This window comes from Schistocerca nitens, chromosome 5 (genome assembly GCF_023898315.1).
Source record: "Schistocerca nitens isolate TAMUIC-IGC-003100 chromosome 5, iqSchNite1.1, whole genome shotgun sequence".
NCBI classification, from domain to species: domain Eukaryota; kingdom Metazoa; phylum Arthropoda; class Insecta; order Orthoptera; family Acrididae; genus Schistocerca; species Schistocerca nitens.
In genome coordinates this window covers 809540000-809563703 of record NC_064618.1, presented here as the reverse complement: position 1 = coordinate 809563703, position 23704 = coordinate 809540000, and the positions used below count along the sequence as shown (strand labels likewise).

The 23704-nt window shown below is 43.9% G+C and overlaps 1 protein-coding gene across 1 annotated transcript in view; it reads right to left on the bottom strand.

The window, feature by feature from the left end:
- Positions 1-23704, bottom strand: part of LOC126260037 (chromosome-associated kinesin KIF4A) — a 301102-nt gene that overhangs the window by 197373 nt on the left and 80025 nt on the right. The window contains exon 3 of the mRNA XM_049957211.1: positions 9805-9992. Coding sequence (XP_049813168.1) covers positions 9805-9992 — 188 coding nt within the window. The remainder of the gene's footprint in view (positions 1-9804; positions 9993-23704) is intronic.

The following is a 23704-nucleotide window of genomic DNA, read 5'->3' as shown; positions in this document are numbered from 1 at the left end:
CGTACGAGGAGGCCATCCTGGTACCCATGGCTGTTCCCTTTAATTGTTGGTATGTCTGGCCTTCAAAAGTGAAGAAGTTGTGGATTAGGAAGAAGCTGGCTAAGGTAATGAGGAAAGAGGTTTTAGGTAGGGTAGTAGGTCATGGGTCGCTTAAAGGAAGCCTTCTTGGTTACCCAGGCCTGCCAACTCAAAGTTTGGTACAGATTTCTTGATGACATCTTCATGATCTGGACTCACAGTGAAGAAGAACTCCAGAATTTCCTCTCCAACCTCAACTCCTTTGGTTCCATCAGATTCACCAGGTCCTACTCCAAATACCATGCCACTTCCCTTGACGTTGACCTCCACCTGTCCAATGGCCAGCTTCACACGTCCGTCCACATCAAACCCACCAACAAGCAACAGTACCTCCATTATGACAGCTGCCACCCATTCCACATCAAAGGGTCCCTTCCCTACAGCTTAGGTCTTCGTGGCAAATGAATCTGCTCCAGTCCGGAATCCCTGAACCATTACACCAACAACCTGAAAACAGCTTTCGCATCCCGCAACTACCCTCCCGACCTGGTACAGAAGCAAATAACCAGAGCCACTTCCTCATCCCCTCAAACCCAGAACCTCCCACAGAAGAACCACAAAAGTGCCCCACTTGTGACAGGATACTTTCTGGGACTGGATCAGACTCTGAACATGGCTCTCCATCAGGGATACGACTTCCTCAAATCCTGCCCTGAAATGAGATCCATCCTTCATGAAATCCATCCCTCATGAAATCCTCCCCACTCCACCAAGAGTGTCTTTCAGCCATCCACCTAACCTTCGTAACCTCTTGGTTCATCCCTATGAAATCCCCAAACCACCTTCCCTACCCTCTGGCTCCTACCCTTGTAACCGCCCCCAGTGTAAAACCTGTCCCATGCACCCTCCTACCAACACCTACTCCAGTCCTGTAACCCAGAAGGTGTACACGATCAAAGGCAGAGCCACATGTGAAAGCACCCACGTGATTTACCAACTGACCTGCCTACACTGTGAAGCCTTCTATATGGGAATGACCAGCAACAAACTGTCCATTCGCATGAATGGTCACAGGCAGACAGTGTTTGTTGATAATGATGATCACCCTCTTCTTCAGCAGCTCTACAGCCCTTGGTGAGCCTTGGCTTCTTCAACAATCTTCCTCCACAAGAAGTGTATACCTATTATTTCTTCCCCTAAGCCTTTCCGCTCCCGGGATTGGAATGACTCCTTACCCTCTCCCTTGAAACCCACATCCTTTCGTCTTTCCCTCTCCTTCCCTCTTTCCTGATGAATCAACCTTGGGTTGGGAAAGCTTGAAATTTGTGTGTGTGTTTTTTATTGTCTCTATCAACATACCAACATTTTCGTTTGGTAAGTTACAGCATCTTTGTTTATATACATATATATAATAGAGGGAAACATTCCATGTGGGAAAAATATATCTAAAAACGAAGACGATGTGTCTTATCAAACGAAAGTGCTGGCATGTTGATAGACACACAAACAAACACAAACGTACACACACAATTCAAGCTTTCGCAACCAAGGATTGCTTCATCAGGAAAGAGGGAAGGAGAAGGAAAGACGAAAGGATGTGGGTTTTACGGGAGAGGGTAAGGAGTCATTACAATCCCGGGAGCGGAAAGACTTACGTTAGGGGGAAAAAAGGATAGGTATACACTCGCGCGCGCGCGCACACACACACACACACACACACACACACACACACACACACACATATCCATCCGCACGTACACAGACACAAGCAGATATTTGTAAAGGCAAAGAGTTTGGGCAGAGATGTCAGTTGAGGCGGAAGTACAGAGGCAAAGATGTTATTGAATGACAGGTGAGGTATGAGCGGCGGCAACTTGAAATTGGCAGAGGTTGAGGCCTGGTGGGTAACGAGAAGAGAGGATATATTGAAGGGCAAGTTCCCATCTCCGGAGTTCTGACAGGTTGGTGTTAGTGGGAAGTATCCAGATAACCCGGACGGTATAACACTGTGCCAAGATGTGCTGGCCGTGCACCAAGGCATGTTTATCCACAGGGTGATCCTCATTACCAACAAACACTGTCTGCCTGTGACCATTCATGGGAATGGACAGTTTGTTGCTGGTCATTCCCACATAGAAAGCTTCATAGTGTAGGCAGGTCAGTTGGTAAATCACATGGGTGCTTTCAAACGTGGCTCTGCCTTTGATTGTGTACACCTTCCGGGGTACAGGACTGGAGTAGGTGTTGGTGGGAGGGTGCATGGGACAGGTTTTACACTGGGGGCAGCTACAAGGGTAGGAGCCAGAGGGTAGGGAAGGTGGTTTGGGGAATTCATAGGGATGAACCAAGAGGTTACGAAGGTTAGGTGGACGGCAGAAGGACACTCTTGGTGGAGTGGGGAGGATTTCATGAAGGATGGATTTCATGAAGGATGGATCTCATTTCAGGGCAGGATTTGAGGAAGTCGTATCCCTGATGGAGAGCCACATTCAGAATCTGATCCAGTCCCGGAAAGTATCCTGTCACAAGTGGGGCACTTTTGGGGTTCTTCTGTGGAAGGTTCCGGGTTTGAGGAGATGAGGAAGTGGCTCTGGTTATTTGCTTCTGTACCAGGTCGGGAGGGTAGTTGCGAGATGAGAAAGCTGTTTTCAGGTTGTTGGTGTAATGGTTCAGGGATTCCGGACTGGAGCAGATTCGTTTGCCACAAAGACCTAGGCTGTAGGGAAGGGACCGTTTGATATGGAATGGGTGGCAGCTGTCATAATGGAGGTACTGTTGCTTGTTGGTGGGTTTGATGTGGACGGACGTGTGAAGCTGGCCGTTGGACAGGTGGAGATCGTCAAGGAAAGTGGCATGGGATTTGGAGTAGGACCAGGTGAATCTGATGGAACCAAAGGAGTTGAGGTTGGAGAGGAAATTCTGGAGTTCTTCTTCACTGTGAGTCCAGATCATGAAGATGTCATCAATAAATCTGTACCAAACTTTGGGTTGGCAGGCATGGGTAACCAAGAAGGCTTCCTCTAAGCAACCCATAAATAGGTTGGCGTACGAGGGGGCCATCCTGGTACCCACAGCTGTTCCCTTTAATTGTTGGTATGTCTGGCCTTCGAAAGTAAAGAAGTTGTGATTCAGGATGAGGAAAGAGGTTTTAGGTAGGGTGGCAGGTGATCGGCGTGAAAGGAAGTGCTCTATCGCAGCGAGGCCCTGGATGTGGGGTACATTTGTGTATAAGGAAGTGGCATCAATGGTTACAAGGATGGTTTACGGGGGTAACAGACTGGGTAAGGATTCCAGATATTCGAGAAAGTGGTTGGTGTCTTTGATGAAGGATGGGAAACTGCATGTAATGGCTTTAAGGTGTTGATCTACGTAGGCAGAGATACGTTCTGTGGGGGCTTGGTAACCAGCTACAATGGGGTGGCCGGGATGATTGGGTTTGTGAATTTTAGGAAGTAGGTAGAAGGTAGGGGTGCGGGGTGTTGGTGGGGTCAGGAGGTTGATGGAGTCAGGTGAAAGGTTTTAAGGGGGGCTAAGGTTCTGAGGATTCCTTGAAGCTCCGCTTGGACATCGGGAATGGGGTTACCTTGGCAAACTTTGTATGTGGTGTTGTCTGAAAGCTGACGCAGTCCCTCAGCCACATACTCCCGACGATCAAGTACCACGGTCGTGGAACCCTTGTCCACCGGAAGAATGACGATGGATCGGTCAGCCTTCAGATTACGGATAGCCTGGGATTCAGCAGTGGTGATGTTGGGAGTAGGATTAAGGTTTTTTAAGAAGGATTGAGAGGCAAGGCTGGAAGTGAGAAATTCCTGGAAGGTTTGGAGAGGGTGATTTCGAGGAAGAGGTCGGTCCCACTGTGACGGAGGACGGAACTGTTCCAGGCAGGGTTCAATTTGGATAGCGTCTTGGGGAGTTGGATCATTAGGAGTAGGATTAGGATCATTTTTCTTCGTGGCAAAGTGATATTTCCAGCAGAGAGTACGAGTGTACGACAGTAAATCTTTGACGAGGGCTGTTTGGTTGAATCTGGGAGTAGGGCTGAAGGTGAGGCCTTTGGATAGGACAGAGGTTTCGGATTGGGAGAGAGGTTTGGAGGAAAGGTTAACTACTGAATTAGGGTGTTGTGCTCTTCCTGCTGCGTCGCACGGCACCCGTACTGTCCGCCAGACTTGCCAAACGACGTTACTGATAGGCGTCCCAAAGCAAAAATCCTAGGGTGTTGTGGTTCCAGATTGTGTTGATTAGAATTTTGAGGTTTTGGGGGGAGTGGAGCTGGAAGTGGGAGATTGTGTAGATGGGAGAGACTGGGTCTGTGTGCAATGAGAGGAGGTTGAGGTTTGCTGGAAAGGTTACGGAGGGTGAGTGAGTTGCCTTTCTGGAGGTGGGAAACCAGGAGATTGGATAGTTTTTTGAGGTAAAGGGTGGCATGCTGTTCTAATTTGCAGTTGGCCTGTAGGAGGATGCTCTGAACAGCCGGTGTGGATGTGAGAGAGGAAAGATTGAGGACTTTTATTAAGGATAGCAGTTGACGGGTGTGTCCATTGGCTGAGTTGATGTGTAGGTGAAGGGTTAGGTGGGTGAAGGCAATGGATTGTTCAGTTTGGAACTGGTATAGGGACTGATGGAAAGAAGGGTTACAGCCAGAGATGGGAACTTTAAGTGTGAGGCCTTTGGGGGTAACACAACAGAATATAATTCAGGAAGTACCAATATCAAATGCCTATTTGGCCTACTACAAGCAAAAAGCTTTGTGTTCGGAAATAGTTTCACATTTCATTCATACGCTTCAGCTTCTCAAGCATGAGATCGAAAAGTAGTAGTACAAAATTTTTTATAAATTTGTGTAATGTCCCTGTTTCTTCTCCTTTCTCGTTCTAACAAACAATCTTGTCATCACTAATTCTGCAAATATTCCTGCCAGTGTCAAAACTTATTCTCTGGTTAATTTCACTAACCCTGCCACAATCAACTGCTTAGTTATCCTGTGTTTATTCTCCAGTTAGGCGTTATTATGTGTTCGTACAACACGTTTTCCGCCTTACTCCCAGAATAGAACTTTGGTGGCTGCTACCGGGGTCTGTACAACTGGCCATTACTAGTGTGGCGGTCTGGCAAAAAATTTTCTATCAAAATTTCATTTCCTTGAAAACACCAAGAAAATAATACGTAATCTTTCTTACCTGTTATTCCTGTTAGTAGTTTATTTTCACTCTGGTAGTCTGAATCTACGGATTTCGCTGGTAATTATAACAATGCTGCTCATTCACAAACCCAGTCAATCACATAAACAAACAGTGATTGACATTCACTCGTTCAGCTTTATTCTGCTCAGCTCGAATAGCCCCCTCCCCGAGTGTCTGCAGGAAATTTTATTTCTAGACACTATGGGGATTCCCCTGGCAAAATCAACTTATGATCCATTCAAAAATAAACTTGGAATATGTCACAAACGTTCAAAAACCAATAGGGGTGCGTTTCAAATCATATAAATAATCGGTAGACCAAAGTGCGCTGGATACTAGGTGCTCTGTGAAACAAGGCTTTCTCCTCAATAATATGAATTCTTGCCGCCTGGGGCAGATGTCCAGGTCCTCCCCCCCCCCCCCTCTCCCCCGGCCACCATTGAATCTGTAAGCTTGTGCACACCAGTATAATTTTTCCGTTAAGCATCTTGCTGCTACTGCTTATACAGCTAACAGCCACACTTCTGTAGCCACAAACAGGAGAAGGTACTACACATGCGCAACTCAACTGTACGTGTGCATGAGCCTGCTCGCAACTGCTCAAACGAATCTCATGTAAACAGTTGTGACGTCACGCTCATCGGAGGCAATTTGTTGTTATGAAGCATTGCACAGTGTTCCTAAAGCCTTTGACACATTTTGCTGTTGGGAGACGCTTGTATGAGCACTGTGTTTTTTGTCGTATATGGCGCATTTCCTTTGCGACTTAAGTTTTATTATCGTTTCTTTTTTCTCTCATTAATGTTTTATTGCTGAAATATTATTCTGCAGTAGTGGGATACAGTAATATCCTTTGTTAGAGTATTGTTTCTTACCAGTCAAAATTACAAAAATTTAACTGAAAACTAAAACAGAACAAAAAATTCTTGGAATTCTAAAAATTCAAGGGTTTTTCCTGGCTTTCTCCTGGATGAAAAAGTTCCCGGGTTTTTCCCAGATCTCCCGGTTGTCCCAAGTCGCATACACCCTGATTATGGTGTCGCACTACTAAAATATTCAATACTTATCTATTTTGCCTGTCAGTGGTTTCATCTAGAACAAGACCCATCGGATCATAAGCTAGTACTTGTCTGATTTGTGAACTTTCACCAGACACAGGCTACAGGAGTAACTTCATTAAAGTATAAATCAAGAAGAGCCTTTTCTGTATATACTTTCCTAATGTGATTGTTGAGCTCTGAAGAGGAAATATCACACGCTAGAAATGCCAAAATTCATTTCCACTTTTTGAACTTTAAGATGACTGTGACTGACTGCCTAGAAACTGCTGTCTCACTATACTGTTGCCACAATGCAATTAATTATTCTTGGCAGGCATCACATTTTTGACATGCTGCTGAACATAACTTAACTGGAGTTTTTCATTAATTGTTGCTGGACATCACAAATGCTGCTCTCTACAACATAAATCCATCATCTTGAATGCCACCACTACACAAATTTTATAATATTATACATTCTGCTTGTCGCCATTTAGGATTTCCATATTTTGAATGTAAACAAAAGAAAAGTTAAGCAAGCAGAAAAAGCACCACAGGTCGTATATGCTACAGTCTTACTGTGTAACGTAATGAATAAAGTAATAAAGTTATGTTTGACCTCTGCTTAAGACAGTATTACTACTCAGGGCACATATTGGTTGAAAGCACCGATAATCGCTGTTAATCAGTTGAAATCAATTTGCAAAAGTGCATAAATAAAACATGATTTTGCGACTGGTTGCTGCATATTTGGTAATTTTAACTTATGAACGTGTCTCGTACATGCACTACATTCACTTCACTCACACTGGGACGCATGCTTCTCTTTGCTGGGCACAAGCAACCTGTCATAATGAATTGGTTGTGCCAGTGGTAAATGGCCTTCCTCGATGGTGGCTTCCTACCATACTTGGTTCTAAACATCCGTTGAACAGCTGTACCACACTTGTTTTTGTCGAACTCAAACACACACACAAAGTTCACTCCGCACCTGAACTCGCCATGTTTCTGACTAGCGCTATCAGCAAATTACCAAACTACACTGCGGCGGTATACAAGGAAAAAACCCTTCCACGATTTCTCTTCAAAATGGCATATGTATGATATCTGTACAATGTTTGGTTCTTGTGCAATAAATATTAGAAAGTGTTCCTGGACTTTATGTATACCCTGTATTAACTGAGATATGAAGAACTGCTAAGTAAATCGTACAGGCACAGGCATGGAGGGGGTGCGAGGGTGGGTGACAGAACAGTGGGATGCGCACTGTTGATGTGAGTTGCAAAAACTTGCCATGACAGTGAATGGTGGAACGTAACAACTAATGACTGGGTTTACCGTCACATTGCGCAATTAAAGTTGAAGTGAACATTACAAACAGAAAGATCGCGCAGTTTGAGGTCTACTGAATGGCTTGTGTCTCAATTGGTACTGACAATGCTTATGCAAGTAGACATTTTAATTATTGTCACCATTTGGATAAACTGCTTTTACATTTAATTGCACTGTGAGAGCCCAAGTTACATAAAACTGTGTAATATATGTCTTCTTAATGAATAGCAGAGTGTTTGAAGGTGTAACTGTTGCAGTGAACATACTTGCAATTCTGGATCAGGAGTAAGAATGGTAATGCCGACTGTGAGATCGTGATAACGGTAGTCATATGCAAACATGACTAACAGTTATATCATTGCTAGAAATTATCACAAACACTGTACAACGTACCAAAACAGGAACTAAGTGTGTATACTGAGTAATGAATGTGCACATGCTGAACCTGTGGATAATCACTAACAATTACATCTATTCAGCCAGTGGCCTGTTAAACGCCACTGCTGATGACTTTGTAGCCCAAACAAGAAGGGACTTCACCATACTTTGGCATGGAAATATGTTTAACAGAGTTGCTGCAACAATTTCGGCTGCAACATAACCAGCCACACCATCAGCTCAACATGCCACCATGCCTCTCCAACAACCAACAGATAAGTTGCATTGCACGTGCAGTCTCCACAGTTAAATATTTAACAAAGTTTCACAGTTCAAACTGTAAAACTGTTTGTTGAATTATAAAACTATTTTCTTTCTCAACTTTCACTACATAAATAAAATTACTTGAAGTGAATTATTAACTTTCAACATAGCTTTGTTGACCCACAATCGGTTACAAGAATTTTTCTTTTACTTAAACTATCTTTCTTTCAAATTACTGCTTCTGCAGCTGCATGTTTTCGTGTGCCTTTTGAGGGAATGTTACAAACGCGTGTGCAGTGGTATTCTCAAAGTGAGTTGGTATACCTCCATGTCCAATACGGTCGCAGGCATATATCGTGGTGTCAGCCATTATTTTCTACGCACCAGCCACAATTAAAGCTGCTCGTTCGCTATCAGTCAAAACTTCATGGTGAGGGGAAATTGAAAGTGGCAGCTGTCAAACCACACAGGTTATGTTTACATTGTACTTAGAGTCATGTTACCACACCTCCAGGAGTAATAACTGCTGATTACAGGGACAGGTGAACAGATTTATAGTCTAATCCTACAATGTTCATGGGATTGGTAGCAGAACTGTGTATGATTTACATAACTTAAAGACTACGTTGAATTGCATTCTTCTCATCCACACAGTTCAGAAGTAATATGAGTTTTTCTGGAGAAAATAATCAGACCATACATGGCCTATATTATCGTGAAGTACACCCCTGAGAACCATTATCTCCACAAATAGCATGAAAACTTATTTAAAGTGCCTGGAAGCATTTTTGTCACTTTGAGAACATAACCAAGAAAGATTCAACTGGAAAGCGAAGTTAATGCTTCAGAAAATTCTATAAGAGACGAGTAAAATAAAGCAGTTCTTTACAGATGATTAAAAATATTTATTGTCTATGAGATAACACAAATTTTCAAAATGACTATTGCATAACAGCTCGCATAAGCTGTTGCACAGCATATAAGTCTCTTACTATTTTCTAATAATCAAAATACAAGCCAATAAACCTTTAATTAAATGTGTTCAACAAGTACTTTTTCACCAAATCCGAAACATTCAGTAATGGGTCTCAAAAATAAGGAAATGAAATCTCTCATGTAAGTAGGAAGATGTAAGAGGGGAAAAAAGTTGGTGATAATGGAAGATATGCAAAAAAATAAGTTACAGATGTTCATTTCACATTTTCTTTGAGTAAGTCCTTTACAATTATTCAAACAGCCAATTAATATGCAGCACCTGGTGTGTGTGTGTGGGGGGGGGGGGGGGGGGGGTTAGAGAGAGAGAGAGAGAGAGAGAGAGAGAGAGAGAGAGAGAGAGAGATATGGGGAGATTACTGGATTAAAAAAATTTTGTAAATGGTCAGCACGTTTCCATAGTTTTACTGGGAAAGTGCAATATAATTGTAAAACAGACTTGTTCCATGTCACAGCAAGCAACTGCAGTTGCAATCATGCTGTATGGAACATGGAACATGGAACATGCAACATGCAAGAGATTAATCATAGCAAGCAACTGCAATTATGATGTATGGAACATGCAAGCGATTAAATTAAAGGAAACCTCTCACCTCCATAAAAGAGACAGTTACTCTGAACTGCCAGTCATTTCGTTTTTCCATTCCTTGAAAGATATCTTTAATTGCTCTTGGTATGACACCCATTTCATTTTCTGGCACATGTGGATTATAACAAGTTCCCATTGAGTATGTTTTCCCAGAGCCAGTCTGGCCATATGCTAATATAGTTACATTATAACCTGTTGAAACAAAAGTTATTATGTTAATGTACATGCTACACAAAAATCTAAGCAAAAACAGCAACGGAAACTTCCAAGTGGAATAGAAATAATAGAGTAAGTAATAATTACTTGCTGTAAAGAGGAAGTTGAGATGCTAACAAGCATAAATACACTCCCCCAAAACAAAAATGGAGCACCATGAAGACATGGTTGGCTGTCAATGTAACATGCGCACATACCATCTGTAGGTATGTATATGATCAGAGTTCAGTTCTCAGTGATAGGTACAATGGCCTCCAGCATGCAGTAATTTTATTCACCTTTACTGTCACATTACCACGACTGGTAGGGCTTATGAGGGGCGTGAACAGCGCAAGATGTTCAGTGATGATCGAAGGACATGGAGATGCAGCAAATTCACGTGAAATGGCGTTATCAGCACCAGACAGAGTTTGAAAAAGGGGTCTCAGAGTGGTCTCCATTAGGCTGGCTTGCTGAATCTTACAAAATCTAGGTTTGTGGGGGCATTCTGATGTGACAGTGGCCCAGTGTCAGACTGCATGCAAATATGAGGGCAAGAACATTCGTGATAAAGGTTCTAATCAACCACGGCTGACTACTAAAGACCATGATTGTCATATCGTACACGAAACACATTGTAACTTCTTTACATCTGGTGCTGTCACTCGAGAACAAATAATTTACTCCCATCATCATTCTGTGTCAACCCATACCACCAGTCGCAAACTGGCAGCAATTGGAATAGGGAATTACTGACCCATATGTAGGCTGTCGTTAATGCCACAAAACAAACAGCTGCATTTGGAGTGATGACGTAATCAGGAAGCATGGACTGCTAATGAATAGCGTCACACCGTGTTCAGTGACAAATTATGATTCTGCACTATCCCGAATGACCATTCTCAGTGAGTATGGCAGCAATCTGGGGAGAGTTCCAATTCTTCCAATGTTTTGGAGAGGCACAGCAGTGCTACTTTTGGCATCATGGCATGGAGAGCCGTCAGGTATGACTTTAGTTTATGGCTGGTAGTGACTGAGGGAATTCTGATGCACAATTTACATCTCTGTCATCCTGTGTCCATGTATGTCACTTCTCATGCAACATTGTTTTTCTGCAATTTTTCAATAGAACAATGCTTGTTCACTCATGCCCCGTGTGTCTATGAACTGTCTGCATTATGTCTAAGTACACCAGTAGCCAGCAAGATCTCCAGATCTGTCCCTGACAGAACATGTGAGGGCCAGCTCTGATGTCTACTCCACCCCAGTCCAATGCCAGCACGCAGGATATCAAGGACAGTTGTGGGTCAGCTTGCCAACCAAATCACTGTTTGCAATCAGGTCAGAGGGGGTGCAATGACACACAGATTAGTTTATTTTAAGTTTAAAGTGTTCAGCTACATCTCAACACTTTCTATACATGGGATTGAGTGTCTTTTTCATTACATTACTATAATAAATGCATGTATTTCAACGGTTTTGATTGACATCAGAAGCCCTGGACAAGAACAGTGGAACACAGGGAAAAAACAGGTAGCTGCAAAAATCAAGATAAAGTGGTAGCCCCACTTGCAGTATTAATGGAAGAAAATGAATAAGATACGTGTGGGGGAGACGACCAACAGATTAATATCACTAGCTCAAAAAAAATGGTTTAAATGGCTCTGAGCACTATGGGACTAAACTGCTGAGGTCATCAGTTCCCTAGACTAAGAACTACTTAAACATAACTAACCTAAGGGCATCACACACATCTATGCCCGAAGCAGGATTCGAACCTGCGACCATAGCGGTCACGCAGTTCTGGACTGTAGCGCCTAGAACCGCTCTGCCACTCTGGCCGGCTCACTAGCTCATATAGTGCTGTTACTTAATGAATTATCAGTTGTTTGAGCATTTGAGTATCATGTCCCTCCAATTTTTTTTAATACTAAATATGTTCTTAAGCTAGTTAGAACATACACCAGCATTTTAACATAACACAAAAATATGTGTCCTTAAACACAGAAAATTCTGCTTAATGAAAGCTGAAAGAGGTTTATTAATAGCATAATTTGTGCTAAGTGCTGTCTAAAGGCTACATGACTCATTGTAATCCTATCCTGTTTACTCATTTTTTAAAAAGGTTGCTCTGAAACTTACTTCCAATAATGTGTTTACTTTTCACAAAATTTTATTAAAGTTAAATACATTAATTTTCCTGGATTACTATGGCCACAGGACTTCTATTTTCCTAATCATAATAAAAATTTCCACTTACAATCTCTAATCATTACAATTACATAGCTTTCATCATATCTAATTAGTTTTATTTAAAAGTCATTGGCCTAATAGATAAAAGAGTTTTCAAGAAATATAGCATTAGCATCCAGTTGTTTAAGAATTCCATTTAAGCCTGTCACTCTTTAATTTTAAACAATGGGAACTCCAGCTTGGAATATCAACAACACTAGGGAGAGTGATTGCTACTTACTGTAAAGATGACATGTTAAGTTGCATACAGGCACAACAGAAAGACATCTATCCTTCATAATTTTCAATATTCTAACCCAGACGTTCCTTTCTTGCAAAGTTACATTCATGTATGTACTCCGTCAGCTATTGGAGATGATGGTCAGTCGGGCAGTCTCTCTCTCTCTCTCTCTCTCTCTCTCTCTCTCTCTCTCTCTCTCTCTCTCTCTGTGTGTGTGTGTGTGTGTGTGTGTGTGTGTGTGTATTTTTATTGTTGCTGCCTTTTCTGATACAGGCTTTGGCCAAAAGCTAATGTGTAAGCATATCTTCAATGTGCTTGCCTGCAATTTAATGTGCCGTCTCTACAGTAAGTAGGAATCTTATCTTTTCCTTCTATTGTTGAGTTAATTTTACTCATTTTCCCCCGACATCAGTAACAGTCTCACTTATTTCCATGTAGACATGGGATCCATCTCTAAATTCTTTAACTGAAGCAGTACATGCATTAATGTAACTTTGCAAACAATGGAAGGTCGGGGTTAGAATATTAAAAATTATGAAGGACAGATTGCTACATGAAGAGGACAATGAGTTGCAGAAAGGCACAACAAAACACTGTTACATACTGAACTTTCGACCAAAGCAGTATTCCCCATTTATGCCTTTTTGATGCTGTGTTACAAAATCTAAATCAATGCTGTGCTCGGGTTAAGGTGTCATGGTGGAACACAAAAATGTGAAAAAATATTTGAAAAAGTTGAATAGAAGTTATTTTAAAAAGCTGTCATGAAATTTGACAAATTATTTCAATAAACAGATATGTCATAAATGAACTGTCTTCAATTTTGATGACAAAAAGGGTAGTTAAGACAATAATAAATTTTTCTATTACAATCTTGGATGAGGTATGGCTATTTTTTTCCTTCGTGCAAATTTATTAAAATATGCAGGTATATTTGTAATTCAATATTGGTAATAATACTCACAAACAAAATCTACATCACATCCTTACAACTAATGACTTTCTGCACTTCAGTACTGGTAAACGATCAACAAAATATTTCTAGATTACTATTACTTATGAATCATAGCCAAAAAAATGAAGTCATAATACTTTATGTCCTTTTCTCAAGATATTCCTGAATGGTTTCCAACTCACTCTCTTTCACTCTTCTACTTTTTTGTGCACTCTCAAGCATACCTTGGTCCAATTTTGCTGACTTTAAATATTTCTTAAGAGCTTTCTTCAGTTTAGCTGAAGTTTGAGAGAGTTCTTCTCATGGCTTCTTAGATATCTTTTTTTTCCCTTTCCTTTCACATCAATTGTCTCTTAACTGATTTTTTCATGTTATCAATATTTAATCACCATTTCAAGATAATTTTGGTTTTGTTCCTCTTTTTGCTTTTCTTATAATTCAAGAATTCTTCCTTTCACATTCTTCCCTGTAATCCCTGTAATTTGCATGTGCTTGCTGTCCATACTTAAAAAGCTGTGAGTCAATCGACACAGAGAGAAAATTAGGGCAGTGTCCCAAAGCGTCCCTCACACTCAAAACACAGCTTCAAAATCTCTTTGTCATTGCTGCCTTGTCTTCTCCTAACGTATGCTTCAAAATGGAATATCTTTCTTTATGTCCCCATTTCCATAAGACAATGTAAGAGAAGCCTTAACCAGTTTGAAACATTTTGATACTTTGTCTCTATGGATGATTAGTCTCTCTGAGATGTGCTCCTACCAGTATTTGTCATTAACTTTGTTATCTATCCTATCTATCCTATGGCTACAATATCAATGAGTCACTATTGGAATTGGCCAAGACATACAAATACCTGTCTGTAATATAGTAGGGATATGAAATAGAATGATCACTTAGGCTCAGTCGTGGATAAAGCAGGTGGTAGACTTTGGTTTATTGGTAGAAGATGGGGGAAGTGCAAACAGTCGACAGAAAAGATTGCTTACAATTCACTCGTGCAACTCATCCTAGCACGTGGGACCCATACCAGATAGTACTAACAGGGGATATTGAAGATGTACAGAGAAGGGCAGCACAAATGGCCACAGATTTGTTTAATCCATGGGAGTGTCACACAGAGTTACTGAAACTCTTGAAGACAAACAAACTAGCCCGAGAAAGTCTACTAACAAAATTTCAAGAACTGGCTTTAAATGATTTGCTCTAGGGATATACTACAAACCCCTGTGTATCACTCACACAGTGATCTTGGGGATAAGATTAGAATAATTACTGCACGCATAAAGGCATTTAGACACCGTTCTTCTCGCACTCCATGCGTGAATGGAATAAGAAGAAACCCTAATAACTGTCGCAATGGGACATACCCTTTGCTGTGGACATCACAGTGGTTTGCAGTGTGTAGATGAAGATGTATCTAAAGCTGGGTCTTGTCTTCACATTCCATTCATCTAATAAGTAATCTGGCAGGAAATCAAACAGCATTGTGTTTACAACCTTTAACATGTCACTGCATCTTCTGCTCTTTATTCTTTCTTTGGAGACAAAAATCTAATACTTGTCAGCAGTGCACTTGATAAGCATGTCTTTCCATCACATCTACAAGCTGCTTTCATTGAAGTTTTTTTTTTTTTTAAGTATTCAAAATGGCACTGTAGGATTTGAACCGAACAGTGGTAGAATTTTTTTTTAGAAGTATACGCTTAAGAAAGTAACACTGAATACCATCCCGCTGTTCCAAAATCTAGTTGGCTGAAGGTCCTGAAGTAAACCACCTGGTGGCTGTATGCCTCCAAAACCTGTAATGTGGAATGTTAAACTTTGATTGAATTCTTCATATTCTTCCCAGTGAACAGGCCAACTATTAAATAAGGGTAAATATTGACCAGACATCCAGATGCTTCTTCACCTATACACTCCAAGGCCTTTACATAGCCACTGTGCATTGTAGGGATACTGGAAGTTCCAATGTTTATAAGTTGCCTGCCTTGGGTCTTCTGGATCACTATCTAAAAGCCTTAACAGTTTTATTGAGATTAGATCTGTCTGATGCCAGAATGGGGCATTTATTTAGGGACAAGTTTGCGTCAGAAAGTGCTTCGCATAATTTCTGATCCAACATTTCACCATCTGCTTTATCAATAAAGTTTTTAGGTGACACATTGTTATGCAATACTTACTTACTCTCTGAGCAAAATGTAATGGTTGTTTGCAATTCTTTTTTTATCTTCCATTCTGGCAGTTTCAACAAAACTCAATGTATAATATGATGAATATGTTGCTTTTTACATGTTTCTGGAAATTAGGTGCCAGTCGATTATTAGATATGTCATTTTCTTAGATGAAAGTGAAAAATGTTCAGGAACACTTATCAGGGATCACCATCTTAAAAACATTACAAATCTCATTTGACAAACCCAGAGAGTAATTGGAAATTGGTGATTTCATTGTCCATCAATTGCACAGTGGTGGAACAATCTGTACTGTTGGCACACATACTGAAGTTTAAGGTTGTGTATGATCTGAAAGTTCTAAATTTAACTGATATGGTCTATACTTAGGAACTAAGTTATTCTTATGATTTATTAAAAGCAGATGGTTAAAAACTGCCCAAAAAGCTTACCAAAGGTTTTCAATGACATTAGCTGTGTCTGAGCATCAAAATGAATCAATGGTAACACAGGAAAATATGGGCCAGACCGGCACTCAAACTCAAGATTTCCCACGTAACACAAGCGGTTTCCTTAACTGCCTCTACCATCCAAGCATGCTTTCCATCTGACCCAAATACCCAACCTGTTACACACTACTGGTTTAGCATCACCTACCCATGAACCCCTCACCTGCCATTTCAGATACCCCCAAGAGATTAGCTTGGTGTGCAACCACACTAAAAGAATGGATATTTTGTCATCACATATACATAAAAACTATTGTTTCAAAAAACGAGCAAGAACATATACTGTAACAAGTTCACTTTCATTAACTCTTCCCGATCCCCTCATGATGAGATTTACTTTTCAAGCTGTCTTCAACTAGTCACTACAGAATTTGGATTTTCACATATCAAGAATTTTATTTTCAACATTTAACAAAGAATTACAGCAGCAGTTTTGTTACTACACAAAAATTAGAGCATGGAACAAAAAATGGAGTTGTAATACAGGAATATTTGACAATAATACCAGTTGCACAGAATACAAAAATCACTCAACAAATCAAAAAGGAATAATCTATCCCAAATTTCAGAAGCCTCTTGTGTTACATTTTATCTACTTTGATCATTGGATGAAAGTAAAAATTATTTTCTTTGTAAAAGATCAAAAAAGTTGAAAATGGTGACAAAAATTTAAAAAAGTGACCGATGGTGAGAAAGGTGAAGGTGATTGAAGGTGAGAAAGACGAGTTTCTTTTTGTCGAACACAAAAAAATGTTAAGAATGGCGTGGTTCATGGTGTGGGTTCCTGTTGTCATGTCCCATTTCATGAACCACAGGCAGCGGACAGCTTATGAGTGGCCAAGTAAGTGGTCCTGACAGTCGGGATACCATTTACTTTGGAATAAGGCTGGGCATCTCTGACATATTCTGAGTCGTGGTCACCTTTGTGCTCAGACGGCAAAGACTACCAAATCCACCGGTTAGTCCCTCAACCGTTAGTGGTAAAACTCAATGGGACCCAGGGCAAGTAAGGCTAGCAACCTGCTTCCCTGGTACTTTAAATATGATGACGGCAACAATCAGAGCAAAATGCCTCGGACCTTTGGAGGTGACTGAGTCCTACCTCTAACTGACAAACCAGGGACTCCTAAGATACAACTTGGCAAACGAATGGTAACGAGATAGGGAGCTATTAATATCAGTGGGGGCTACTCTGGGAAGAAGGTAGAGCTGGCAGAGGCTGCAAGTAAGATGGGGTTGAACATTTTAGCTGTTAGTGACATTCGGGTAAGGGGGTGAGAAAGAAGAGGAAGTGGGAGAATACAAGGTCTACCTGTCAGGAGTCAAAGCAGGAATAGCACAATGGGGTATAGTGCTTTACATCAGGAAAGAAATGGAACCCAGCGTTGTTGCAATAAGGTATGTAAACGAAAGACTAATGTGGATAGATTTGACAGTGTCTAGCAAGAAAATTAGGATTGTGTCAGTATATTCGCATTATGAAGGGACAGATCCAGTTAAGATGGATAGTTTTTATGACTCACTCAGGGATGTAGTTGTTAGAGTAAAGGACAAGGACAGTGTTTTGCTCATGGGTGATTTTAATGCCAGGATTGGAAATCGAACAGAAGGGTATGAAAAGGTTACAGGTATTTTTGGAGAGGATATGGAGGCCAACTGGAACGGGAAACAACACTTGGATTTCTGTGCCAGTTTGGGCTTAGTAATCACAAACTCCTTTTTAAATGTAAGAACATTCACCGATATACTTGGGAAGGCAGGGGAACCAGATCTGTTATTGACTATAACAGATCAGGAATTCAGGAAGGCTGTGAGGGGGACACATGTATTCAGGGGATTCTTTGATGACACTGATCACTATTTAATCTGCAGTGAAATTGGTATTGTGGGGCCAAAAGTGCAGGAGGTCAGGTCCATATGTAGGAGGATAAGAGTGGAGAAACTTCAGGATAAGGAAATCAGGCACAAGTACATAACAGTTATCTCAGAAAGGTTCCAGTTAGTTGAATGTAGTCAATTAAAGTCATTGGAAAAGGAATGGACAAGTTACAGGGACACAGTACTAGAAGTGGCTAAAGAATGTCTTGGAACAATAGTGTGTAAAAGTAGGATGAAGCAAACAGCTTGGTGAAATGACACAGTCAAGGCAGCCTGTAAAAAGAAAAGGAAGGTGTATCAAAAATGGCTACATACTAGAACTCAGGTATACATAGAAAGTTATGTTGAAGAAAGAAACAAAGCCAAACAGATAATTGCAGCATCCAAGAAGAAATCTTGGGAAGACTTTGGAAACAGGTTGGAGACTAGGGGTCAAGCTGCTGGAAAACCATTCTGGAGTGTAATTAGCAGTCTTCGAAAGGGAGGTAAGAAGGAAATGACAAGTATTTTGGACAGGTCAGGAAAACTGCTGGTGAATCCTGTTGATGCCTTGGGCAGATGGAGGGAATATTTTGAAGAGTTGCTCAATGTAGGTGAAAATACGATCAGTAATGTTTCAGATTTCGAGGTACAATGGGATAGGAATGATGATGGAAATAGGATCACATTTGAGGAAGTGGAGTAAATGGTCAATAGATCGCAGTGCAATAAAGCGGCTCGGGTGGATGAAATTAAGTCGGAACTCATCAAATACAATGGAATGTCAGGTCTTAAATAGCTACACAGGATAATTGAAATGGCGTTTTTTTTTTTTTTTTGTGTTTAAGGGCGCTCAACTGCTGAGGTCATTAGCGCCCAGTCACTGTTGTGAGAGCACATGGAATCTGGTAAAACTCAAGGGGATGGGGGGGACACCAGAAGGACCTGACAAAGATGCAGATAAAATAAGTAAAAAGGTTAAATGTCTTTGGACAAGCCAGTTAAAGTTATAAAACGCAGAATACGAGCAGCTGCTCGAGCGTCATCAGCTAAAACATCCGGTAAATTAGATGGCAGGGACAGGACAACACGAAATTGACTAAAACGGGGACACGACAATAAAACATGGTGCACTGTTAATGCCTGACCACAAGGGCACTGCGGGGCTGGGTCACCGGAGAGCAGGTAGCGGTGGCTAAACCGGCAATGCCCAATCCGCAACCTGGTCAGAAGGACCTCCTCACGCCGAGATGGTCGGGAGGATGTTGTCCAAGCAGTTGGGAGCGGTTTTACTGCCCGGAGCTTGTTTCCTTGGAGGGATGACCAAGCATCCCACCACAACGACACAAGCCTCTTACATACATCCCCACGAACGTCAGATGACGGGACACAACGGGAGGCTGGCCAAGGCAGGAGGACTGCAGCCTTGGCTGCAGCATCCGCAGCCTCATTCCCAGGCACTCCTACATGTCCGGGAACCCACAGAAAGCTGACAGAACCACCATTATCAGCGAAAGAATGGAGGGACCGCTGTATCCGTTGAATCAAGGGATGGACCGGATACGGAGCTCCAAGGCTCTGAAGAGCACTGAGTGAGTCAGAGCAGAGTACATATGATGAATGGCGGTGGCGGCGGGCATACTGAACGGCCTGATGGAGAGCAAAAAGCTCGGCCGTAAAGCTGGAACATTGGTCGAGGAGCCGGTATTTAAAGGTGGCGGCCCCGACGACAAAGGCACAGCCGACACCATCGTCAGTTTTGGAGCCATCGGTGTAAATAAAGGTGTGACCGGCAAGTCGAGCACGAAGTTCGACAAACCGTAAGCAATACACTGCAGCCGGAGTACCCTCCTTCGGGAGTGAGCTGAGGTCGAGATAAATATGAACCGGAGCCTGGAGCCAAGGTGGTGTCGGGCTCTCACCCTCTCTGAAGGTGGTAGGGAGGGCAAAATCCAATTGTCGAAGCAGGCGACGGAAGCGGACTCCGGGGGGCAGCAGGGCAGACACATACAACCCGTACTGACGGTCGAGAGAATCGGCAAAGAAGGACTTGTAAGAGGGGTGATCGGGCATAGACAACAGCCGGCAGGCATACTGACACAGCAGTACGTCGCGCCGGTAGGTCAATGGTAACTCGGCAGCTTCAGCATAAAGAATCTCGACAGGACTAGTGTAGAAGGCTCCGGTCGCAAGACGTATCCCCCGATGGTGGATGGAGTTGAGCCGGCGTAAGAGGGATGGCCGAGCGGACGAGTAGACGAAGCTCCCATAATCCAGCTTCGATCGGACTATGGACCGATACAAGCGAAGCAGGACAGTGCGATCCGCTCCCCAAGATGAACCGCTAAGAACTCTGAGGACATTAAGGGAACGTGTACAACGGGCCGCCAAATAAGAGACATGTGGAGACCAACACAGTTTCCTGTCCAACGTGAGCCCTAGAAACTTAGTTGTGTCCACGAATGGGAGAACAACGGGACCGAGATGTAAGGATGGCGGAAGGAACGCTTTATATCGCCAAAAGTTGATACAAACCGTCTTCTCTTCAGAGAACCGGAAGCCATTTGCCACGCTCCATGAGTAGAGGCTGTCTAGACAACGCTGAAGGCAGCGCTCCAGGAGGCATGTTCTCTGGGCACTGCAGTAGATCGCGAAGTCATCGACAAAGAGAGAGCCTGAGACATTAGGTGGAATGCAATCCATAATTGGATTGATCGCGATGGCAAAAAGGGCTACGCTCAAGACGGAGCCCTGAGGCACTCCGTTCTCCTGGAGGAAGACGTCGGACAATACGGAACCCACACGTACCCGAAACTTTCGATCCGTTAAAAAGGAATCAATAAAAAGGGGCAGGCGACCGCGTAGACCTCACCTGTGCATAGTGCGGAGGATACCTCCTCTCCAACAGGTATCATAAGCCTTCTCCAAGTCGAAGAACACGGCTACCGTTTGGCGCCTTCGCAAAAAGTTGTTCACGATGAATGTCGACAAGGTCACAAGGTGGTCAACAGCGGAGCGGCGGTGACGAAAGCCGCATTGAACATTAGTAAGTAGCCGTCGAGATTCAAGAATCCAGACTAACCGAGCATTAACCATGCGCTCCATCACCTTACAGACACAGCTTGTAAGAGAAATGGGGCGGTAACTAGAAGGAAGGTGTCTATCCTTCCCGGGTTTGGGTATAGGAACAACAACGGCGTCACGCCAACGCATGGGGACTTTACCTTCGGCCCAGACGCGATTGTAGGTACGAAGAAGGAAGCTTTTGCCCGCCGGAGAAAGGTGTGCCAGCATCTGAACGTGAATGGCATCTGGCCCCGGAGCAGAGGACCGGGACAGTGCAAGCGCACGTTCCGAGTTCCCGCATAGTAAAGGGGGCATTGTAAGTTTCCAGATTCAGCGAGTGGAAGGAAGGTACCCGAGCCTCTTCTGTCTCTTTCCTGGGAAGGAAGGCAGGATGGTAATGGGCGGAGCTTGAGACCTCCGCGAAAAAGCGGCCAAAGGCGTTGGAGACAGCCACAGGATCAACAAAGACCTCATTACCTGAGGTCAGGCCAGGTACCGAGGAGTGGGCCTTAATGCCCGACAGCCGGCGCAGGCTACCCCAAACGACGGAAGAGGGAGTAAAACTGTTAAAGGAGCTGGTGAAAGAGGCCCAACAAGCTTTTTTTGCTGTCTTTGATGACTCGACGGCATTGCGCTCGGAGTCGTTTGTATTCAATACAATTCGCCAACGTAGGATGGTGGCGAAAGGTGCGTAAAGCACGTCGCCGAGCACGGATGGCGTCCCTACAAGCCTCGTTCCACCAGGGGACGGAAACGCGACGTGAAGAAGAAGTAGTACGAGGAATGGAACGTTCGGCAGCATTGATGATAACAGCCGTGAGGTATTCGACCTGACTGTCACAACTGGGAAAATCGTGGTCCGGAAAGGTCGCCAGGGAGGAGTCAAGTCCCCAGTCAGCTTTCAGTATGTTCCAGCTCGAAGGATGTGGGGATGGGGTGTGATGCAGGAGACGAACGACACAGGGGAAGTGGTCGCTCGAATAGGTGTCAGAAAGGACATACCACTCGAACCGACGGGCAAGAGTGGTAGAACAGATCGAGAGGTCCAAGTGGGAGTAGGTATGAGTAGAGTCTGAGAGGAAAGTCGGGGCGCCAGTATTGACGCAGAGAAGATTGAGATGGTTGAAGACATCCGCCAAGAGTGAGCCTCTTTGACAGGATGCAGGAGAGCCCCAAAGGGGATGATGGGCATTGAAGTCGCCAAACAATAAAAACGGCGGGGGAAGCTGAACGATCAGGTGCATCATGTCAGCCCGACTAACAGCAGATGACGGTGGAGTGTAGATGGTACAAACGGAAAAAGTAAAAGCAGAAAGAGTAATGCAGACAGCTATTGCTTGGAGTGGGGTGGTCAATGGGATGGGATGGTAATAGACATCGTCCCGAACGAGCAACATGACCCCACCATGAGCTGGGACACCGTCCACAGGGGTGAGGTCATACCGCTCCGAGGTATAGTGGGTAAAGGCAATACGGTCAGTCGGGCGCAACTTGGTTTCCTGGAGACCAAGGACGAGCGGACAGTGCAGGCGGAGGAGCAGTTGTAATTCCTCCCGATTAGATCGAATACCTCTTATGTTCCAATGAAACAACGCCATCGCTAGTCAAAACGTTGGGGGAACGAGACGGGGGAAGAGCTAGTCACCTCGACGGCCGCGGAGGGCCAGGTTTCGAGGGAACAACGCTACAACCGACGGGAGACAGATCCGGTTCCATCGACTCGTCGCCAGCTGCGGCCGCTGTCCCTGGTTGTGTAGGAGGGGCAGCATCGTTTGCCGATGAAAGGCCAGCTGAGCGCCTAGCAGCAGAGCGTCCCGGCGAAACTGAGGACGGCCGGGAGCAGCGACTCACGGATGGAGCGTCAGACGAAACGCGCCGGGGTGGAGAGGGGGATAGAGAGTTCTTCTTGGAGGCCTTCTTGAAGGCCGAGGAGGCACAGGGATGGTGGGCTGGACCCGAAGAAGGTCCTCACGCACGGGGTCCGTTTTGGAACGCCGGACCTCGGAAGCTGGGGTCCGGAACGTTTCCCCGATGGATGCCTGAGAAGAGGATCGCTTCTCAGGTGGCGTGGGGGCAGGAGGAGGAGGAAGGGTGGCCCCTGGGGCAGAGGGGGTGGGGGCCACGGGGGAGGAGGATTTGGAAGGGAGGGATCTGGGAGGCGGAGGCAGAGCCCCCTGATGGGCGGAGGAGGCAGAGGGGGGACAGGATAGGGGTGAGGATACCGCAGAAGGAGTGGACACAACTGAGGCAAACGAAGTGGTCAATGGCATGGGATGGAGGCGGTCATACTTCTTCCTGGCCTCAGAATAAGAGAGCCGATCCAAAGTTTTGATTTCTTGTATCTTCTTCTCCTTCTGATATGCGGGTCAGTCTGAGGATCTAGGCGAGTGGACGCCAGGACAATTAATGCACCGAGGTGGTGGGGTGCATGTATGTTCCTCACGAAGAGGACGTCCACAATCGCCACAAAGGGGCTCAGCCTCACACCGTGACGACATGTGCCCAAAGCGCAAACACCTAAAACAGCGCATAGGAGGCGGGACGTAAGGCCGCACGTCACACCGGTAGCACATCACCTTTACCTTCTCCGGGAGAACGTCCCCCTCGAAGGCGAGGATAAAGGCCCCGGTGTCGATGCGACGGTCTTTGGGGCCGCAATGGACTCGCCGGACGAAATG